General features: G+C 34.5%; 1 protein-coding gene across 1 annotated transcript in view; it reads left to right on the top strand.

The window, feature by feature from the left end:
* Positions 1–6,857, top strand: part of FAM171B (family with sequence similarity 171 member B) — a 67,374-nt gene extending 60,517 nt beyond the window's left edge. The window contains exons 7-8 of the mRNA XM_037850367.1: positions 1,815–1,932; positions 2,188–6,857. Of these exons, the coding sequence (XP_037706295.1) occupies positions 1,815–1,932; positions 2,188–3,532 (1,463 nt within the window). The 3' untranslated portion in view covers positions 3,533–6,857. The remainder of the gene's footprint in view (positions 1–1,814; positions 1,933–2,187) is intronic.
* The last annotated feature ends 1,614 nt before the right edge of the window (positions 6,858–8,471 follow it).

Here is an 8,471-nt window from a genome sequence, read left to right on the forward strand (position 1 = left end):
ACTCTTTTACGCCTATGTATCCTGAATAAAAATTTGCAGATAGAATTAAGTTACTCCAATTTCTTTTTAACTTTGTTTGAAGAAATTTCATATTGTGCAGTGTTATACTTGGGTTCCTGTTGTGTATGGTAAACACTTTATTACCAGTTACCATGTATGAAACTGTGGACAATCTTGAAGTATCTGTTCTTATATAACTTTGAATTTTCATTTAACAGCAACAGTGTAGTGTAGCTAACACTTATTGAGTGCTTATCATGTGCCAAGCATTGTTCTAAGTCGTTTATAAATATTAACTCATTTAATTCTCTCAACAACCTATATGAGTTAAGTATAACTATTATTATTTTTATGCTTTACAGATGAGGGAAGTCAGGCAGAAATACATAAAATGTGTCCCAGATCATATAAAAATAAATGTTGAGGCCATAATTCCAATTTAGATACTTTGGCACCAAAGTCTGTATGAATAATCACAATGTTGCTTATTCAAATTTTTTATTATTACTGTTAGTATTACTTTATTTTCATAAAATTAGATGATGGAAAATTTAATGGATACTCCTAAAGACCTTGTGATCCCTCAGTCTCTTCCAGTGTCCTTGGTGCATTGGGAGCCTGTCATATTTGAGATTACCAGTTACCCAGCTGTCCCACCTCCTCTCATCACGCTGTCACCCGGAATATATATTAAAAACTAGTTGATACTCTATTCTGTGAGCACAATGAAGTCTTGGTGATGTGAAGCAGATTACCTCAAGATTAGTGCCAAGTAGCATTAATTTTCATGCAGAATCTTAGTAACCTGCACTCACCATTCTAGAGTTCTAGCCAGCCTTTACTGCAGCAAGGCGTAAAACAGCAGCATTTCACGTGTGCTCTCAGAACATGAGATGAGTGGGTCGACTGTGCCTCTGCTGGTCTTGGCTGATGTGGGATCAAGGCATCTTCTTATTCTAGAGCCCAGGCTGAAGAAGTCGGAACTTTTATTCCTTCAATCTGAGAATTTTGTATTCTCTCTGTTCCTTTTACTCCTGCTTGCTTTTGGCAAATTCTTTTCTGAATTTATCTTTAAAATGTTTTCCCATCAAGTGCAGCTAATAACAATTAACACTCACAACTCACTATTTCAAAGTGTTTTCACACAAAGCTGAAATTAGCTGGAAACACTTTCTCCTAGTTTATTTTACCAAATATTTTGCAACTATATAACTTGGGTCACCACTTTTTTCCTTCCTCTTGCTCACTGTCCACTGCTTGGCTTGGAAGCCCATGTCGTATATTTTAGATTTTTGTGGTAGCAGCATCTCAGCATCTAGGTACAAATTTCTGTGTTACCTATTGCTGCAGTAACAACCCCACTTTCTCAGTGGTTTACCACAGCAAACTTTATTTGTTGCTTACAGTTCATGAATGTCTTGGATTGGCTGCAGCTTTTAGGCTTGGTTTGGCTGAGCTCAATGTGATTTCTTATTCCTGAAATCAGGTAGAAGGAAGAGTGACTCTCTGGGATATACTTATTCATGTATTAGATGTCCAGAGCAACAAGGCAGAGCCAAACCAAGCAAGTTCATTTAAGGTGCTCACATTTTAATGAGCAAAGCAAGTCAAATAAATGGCCAAGCCCAAAGTCATTGAGGTGGGGTAGACTTCTTCACCAATAGGGTAGCCTGCCACGGGAGGAGAACAAACAAATAAAATTGTGTATTAATATTCAGTCTGCCTCATCCATGATATGGCATAATTGAAAATTTGATCCAAAATAATGTATTTTCTCTTTTTCTGTTTGTTTATATTAAACCATGTATGTTCAGGTATAAATGAAGATTCCAAGAACATAACTGCCTACCACACAGTGTTTCTTACAGCCATATTAGGGGGAACAATAGTCATTGTCATTGGATTTTTTGCTATCCTTCTTTGTTATTGCAGGTAAGAACAATATTATTCAATGTTTATAAACACAGGAGACTATCAAATTATAGTATTTCAGTATTTTCTGGGCCTTACAAAGGTTATTTGTGGCAATCAATTTTTTGAACTTTAAAATCTATAGATTAAAACCAAAAATGGATTTATTTTAACATTAACATTATATATATGATGTGCATGTATTGTTTTTTTTTTTTTTAAGGAAGCTTCTAGATCATAACTTTCATACATTTTTTCTCATTTCTTTTATTCTAGGGATAAGTGTGGTGGTTCACAGAAAAGAGAAAGAAATATCACTAAACTTGAGGTCCTCAAGAGAGACCAGACAACTTCAACGACACACATAAATCATATCAGTTCCGTCAAAGTTGCAATAAAAGCTGAGGACAAGTCACAGTTGTTCAACTCCAAAAACTCCTCATACAGCCCTCAAAAGAGGGAACCACCAAAGGCAGAAACAGAAGAAAGAGTTTCCATGGTGAAAACCAGGGATAATTTTAGAATCTACAATGAAGACGTTTCATTTCTGTCAATCCATCAAAATAATTATGCAAGAAACCCAGCACAGTCTTTGGAGCCCAATGTTGTGTCCAAACAAACTAAACATATTAACAACAATCTTTCTCCATCTCTAGGTGATGCTAAAGAAGAAAACAGGTATCTCACAGGTAATGAAGAGGTGTTTGGGCATTCCCACATTCCGGAACAGCTCATGCATATCTATAGCCAACCCATTGCTATCCTTCAAACATCTGACCTTTTCTCCACTCCAGAGCAGTTACATACTGCTAAGTCAGCTACTTTGCCAAGAAAGGGACAGTTAGTCTATGGCCAATTGATGGAACCAGTAAACAGAGAGAACTTTACACAGACACTACCCAAAATGCCAATGCATTCTCTTGCACAGCCCCCAGATGCCAGGGAAGAGAATATTGTACTTGAAGGTCAGCAGAGCTTGCCATCCCAAACTTCAGATTGGAGCCGATATTCTAACAGCTTACTAGAATCTGTCTCTGTTCCTGGAACACTAAATGAAGCTGTTGTAATGACTCCATTTTCCTCGGAGCTTCAGGGAATTTCAGAGCAGACCCTCCTGGAGCTGTCCAAAGGAAAGCCCTCCCCCCATCCCAGAGCCTGGTTTGTGTCTCTTGATGGAAAGCCAGTTGCACAAGTGAGGCATTCCTTTATAGACCTGAAAAGGGGCAAGAGAACCCAGAGCAATGACACGAGTTTGGACTCTGGAGTGGACATGAATGAGCATCACTTGAGTAGGAAGCTTGAGAGGGAGAAAACCTTCATCAAAAGCATGCATCAACCTAAGATACTTTACTTAGAAGATTTAGACCTGAGCAGTAGTGAGAGTGGAACCACTGTCTGTTCCCCTGAGGACCCAGCCTTAAGGCACATACTAGATGGAGGGAGTGGAGCTATCATAGAGCACCCAATGGAAGAGTCCCCAGGAAGAAAAAGCACTGTTGAAGATTTTGAAGCCAACACATCTCCCACTAAAAAACGGGGAAGACCACCACTAGCCAAAAGAGATAGCAAGACTAATATCTGGAAGAAGCGAGAAGAACGCCCACTAATTCCCATAAATTAACACACATGGGTAGTTGTGTTCTGATGTCTTGTGCTGTTCTTGCTTCTTGTTGTAAACTGCCATATGAACTTGTTGAGAAGTTGAGACTGGGCAATCTCATGGTCCCTGGACGTGTCTCAAGCAGAGTAAATAGCAAAATGATAATGCAGTTATCAGGAAGAAAGACACAGAAGAATGCTTTTTCTGGCCTATTCTTTTCATTTATTTTTGGGTGATGAATTTGAAGTATCCAAGTTTTCAAAATGTAGTCTCAAGATGTTAGTTATCTGAAAATGTTGCTCAGTCAGTTAATTTGGCCCTGACTCGCTTAAGGGATAGCATAGTAAAACATGTTCTGAGGTTGCTTCCAAAAATGTTGCCTTTGCTTTGTGCGATGTCACTGTTATGTTGTTCTCTGCCTATACTTGAATGTGACTTGATAAATGTCCTGGACTGATGTTATTCTAGAGTTTAAAGGCCAAACAGCATTTTATTTTATGTGATAAATAGCATGTGTATTTTGTCACCCAAAAAGTAAATCCCAACTCAGTTCATATAAGATGGGTAAGAAGCTACTTGGTGATTAGAAAGGGAAACATCAGCTCTTCGGTTGTTTTTGGATGTAACTTCACGAAATAAATAATGAAGTGTTAATTTGTTATTTAGAAATCTGAGAAATGAATGCCCTGATATTGAATTTTTGTTTTAAATTATCTTTTCCCTCAAAAGTGAAGTGAGTTTAGCTGTCAAGGAAAACTTTTTAGCAATCTAGAAGAAAAACGAAAGACTTTGGTTTAAGGCCGACACTGTATGATAAAATTCAGTCTCAAGATTATTATATTAAAAACCCAAATTCATTCATTTAAAGTTTATTGAACTTTATTAAAAAATCAGTGAGGTAAAAGTTTATTATAAACACCAAAAATTTAACAAAATACATGAAGATAAAGGAAGTAACATTTCAAGTTTTTTTTTCTGAAATTGACAAGCAGAAAAAGAAATGCCATTTCCCTGAGGTTCAAAAATGCCTTCAAAACATTAGGTGTATTTTTAAATGTTACTTTTTTTCTGCTAACATTCATAAAAGATGTTTCAGTTTCATCAGAAAGGTGGAAATTTTCCATTAAATCACTTACGGTCTTTACAACATATTTTTTTTCAGTTTTGGAAGTAATATGTCCATATTCCTTTCATCGTTGAAAGGAATTTAGTGTGCATATATTCAGCAAATGTTTCTGATTTTAAGTGTCTTCAACCCTGAATTATCATTCATATGTCCTAAAAATAAAAGGTCTTTAAAATAAAATCAGTTGATTCCATTTTTCTTAAAATTTCCGTGAAATCAAAATGTCTGAAGTAGCTTCTCCTTTTCCTCAGGGGAAAAATGAAACTAAATGCTTTATTTTCATCCCTTACTCTTCAACATGGAAGCAACTTAGAGACCTAAGCCACATAAATAAGTTAAAAGAACCAAAATAACTACATTAGCTTTAGTAAAATTGTAGATAGATGTAAAATAAAAGAAACAATAGCTTTTTTTCTCAAGATAGTAGACTTCAGCCAATTTTTGTGTGTAACCACTTCTGAAACTATCTAACCTTTCAGATAACTCCTACCTTTCTGTTATTAACCCAAAGAAATTAAAAGAAGTAGACAAAAATTTGCTATATTTTATCCCAATCCATAGAAGAGGTGAATATTTTGGGCAACATCTAAGCTTACTTTTTTTTTTTTTTTCCTTTTTTTTGAGTAGTGGTAAGGTCCACAATTAGAGGAGGCTTCTTACTGATTTTATACAGAAAGATGCAGAAAAGGGGCATAAATGAAATGAAAATGATTTGGAAAAGATTAAGAAGTTAGTGCTCTGCTGAAGTGCCTTTGATACAGACTTGCTTTATTAGAAGGATATAATGACATCTTTCTTAAATGTGCATTTTCTTTCTGTTAGGCAAATTCAACAGATGTGCAGTTTTTAATTAAAAAAAATATAGAGCTAGTGTTTCACGTTGGAACAATTAATTTTGCATGTAAGTAACAAAGATCTCTTTCTTTTGTGTGTTTAATTCTTTTTTTGAATCTGCCATATATTGATAAATTCTTTATGTTGACGTGAAATTAGAAACTATACAGTAGAATATTGCATCTCTTCAATTTTTAAGTGCTTTTTCCCCCCTCTTTTAAATAAAAATGTTTCATTTCTCATCTTGGTAATGGAATATGTATGTTGACATAAGGATATACCATTCAAGTATGCCACTTATTTTATTCATTCTTACATAAAGGAAATGAGCATATGTAGTCCAAGGGCTTTTCTAGAAGTACTTCTTTGGTTTCAGAATAAAACATTATTTTTTATACACTGCACATTCTGTTCTCAGTTGGGAATTAATTTATCTTTTCTAATGATCTAAAGTGTATAACTTCTCATTTATGAGTAGTTCACAAACTTCCTGTTAAAAAGCAGAAGCCATCCACATTTTTCTTAACCCAAGTGATAATAAATGAACAATATTCACAACTTTCTTAAATTTTTAAATTGAAAACCTATACAGTTTTTTGCAAATATAAACCTAGATAATTTTGGTCACAAATTGTTAACATTTGTATATCCTTTGTACATACTTTGGATATATCTTAAAGGCAAAATTATCCCTCAATTAACTGATGGATTTGTTTACTAAAGCACAGTTATATGTATTTTTGAATGCATATTGTGATCTTGAGACTTTATAAAATCAGTTTTTATGATATTTATGCAGTTGTATAGGGATTAAGCCCTTTTTTAATATATAGTATACCACGGAAGTCACAACTGTTGAGGAATAAAAGCACTTCTTTGCTTTGGCAATCATTTTTAGATCATTCTGTGTGTGTTTGAACCCTCTGGTATCAATATGTATTATAGGATTTTAGTGATTTGTGGTTCAAATAATGTCCCTCAAAACTGCCCAGAAAAGTGAAGCTCAAAACTACAAGCTAATTTTTAATGTATGAGTTATTTACTTTTCCCCATGTACCAACATTGTAAAAGACTTTGACTGTATTAATTTCCACCTCAGACCTAGAATTGACATTTTGCCCTCTTATTTCCAAGTGTTTCTATCTTTCATACTCTTTCATTAGAGGAATCTCTCCTTTCAGTGTATTTATTACAGTTACTACTATATTTACTGTTGAAAACTGTAACAATCTGAAGATTTGTAAAATGTTAAACATAGTTCATTAAAGATAATACAAATAAATCTAAAAATGTACTTGATGCATTGTTTAATTTCGGGTAAACTACACAACATTCCTCCCTAAATTGTCATTTAATCTAGTAAATATTCGAGTATTGTGAGTTTTCTTTATTACACTCCCTATAGTAAAATCAGCCATATATTTTTGTTTGTTTATATAATGAATTTGATTTCTCTTTATATTTCATGTTCTCCAGAATTCACATTTTTATATGGACAAATTGATTTCTAGCCAATAAAAAGATTTACTTATTAAAATAATCTGGTAAAATGTAAGATAAATTGCAATTCCCAAAACACCTAAGTGGGAAAATGATACAAGATCCCCCACCTCTTCCTAGTTTTTGGACATTATCTTAGTTTCCTAGGGCTTCCATAACGAAGTTTCACAAACTGGTGGGTTAAACAACAAAAATTCAGACATTTATTGTCTCATAGTTCTGGATGCTAGAAGTCCGAATTCAAGGTTTTGGCAGGGCCATGCTTCCTCTGTAGCCTGTAGGGTTCTGGTGGTAGCTTGTGGCAATCTATGGTGTTCACAGTACTAGAAATACCTTTTTAAATACTACCAGGAATTGGGGTCTGAATCCACTTGACGTAACACGTTCACATATGCTATGATATTGGTGTTGTTGTAGATACTTCCACTGGGTCCCTGCCAAGTGGAGCCAGGCTGTGGCTGCCTGTATTTCAGGGTTTGTTCTGTATCTAGAAGAGTCGGGAGTTTTATCAGGAATGATGTCACCTCTGGAAGAGGCTCATGGCACTTGAACTAACATGGGTCTGATATTTAACAAAAAACAAATTTAATAAATCACAGTGAGAAACAGAGCTGCAAACAGAGTTGATCATCACATTCTCTTCTCAGAAGGGAATGAATATGGGAAGACTAATACTTAAGTGTAGGAAGAAAAAAAACTTAAAAAAGAAGATGAAAATAAAATTTTTAAAAGTCTAGGAATAGTAGTTGGATGGGGATAAGAGCTATTTTACTCAGTTTATCACAAGTGATGCCCTTATCAGTACTTGGTAATTCTGGCAGCTAATCAGGGATTCCTCCCTTGAACTACATGCTGGAAAAATCAAGCGTTAACAACTACACCACAGTGTTCCTTTATCTACACTCCATAACTACCTTTTGGCCGCCTCCTCATAGGTGGATTCCTTCATTATAATACATGGAAACAGCTTAATTCTATCAGTAAGCTCTCTAAATCAATTTGTAGGGTTAATTTCTTCTGAGAAAACTGCCCTATTGTCCTAGATTTGGATTTACTGACTCCTTCAAAATAAGTATTTGTTTCTTAATTTTTCTTTCTTATCTTTTCCCTTTATTTTGAGCCTTAACTTATTTGGGGACTGTAGACTTCTGTCCTTTGAATTAACATTTTTTAAAGAAACATCTTCAGGGTTTGACTAGAAAAGAACAGTCTGGAAACCAATCACAATTTATGTTGAATACCAAGAAAATTAATAAACTTTATTACAAATGGTGGAAAAACATTTTCATCTGATATATATATATATATATATATATATATATATATATATATATATAAACAAACTTGCATAGGAAAAAAATCACCAAAACCATTTTATTTCTAAAATAGCTAAGCAAAAAGATCACATTTTGACTACACTGTGGTGCTTGTTAAAATATTGCCATAACATTTCTCTCCATATTGCTAGCTACCGTAGATGAATGCCTTTCTATTTCTATC

Source organism: Choloepus didactylus, chromosome 9, assembly GCF_015220235.1.
Source record: "Choloepus didactylus isolate mChoDid1 chromosome 9, mChoDid1.pri, whole genome shotgun sequence".
In the NCBI taxonomy this organism is placed as follows: domain Eukaryota; kingdom Metazoa; phylum Chordata; class Mammalia; order Pilosa; family Megalonychidae; genus Choloepus; species Choloepus didactylus.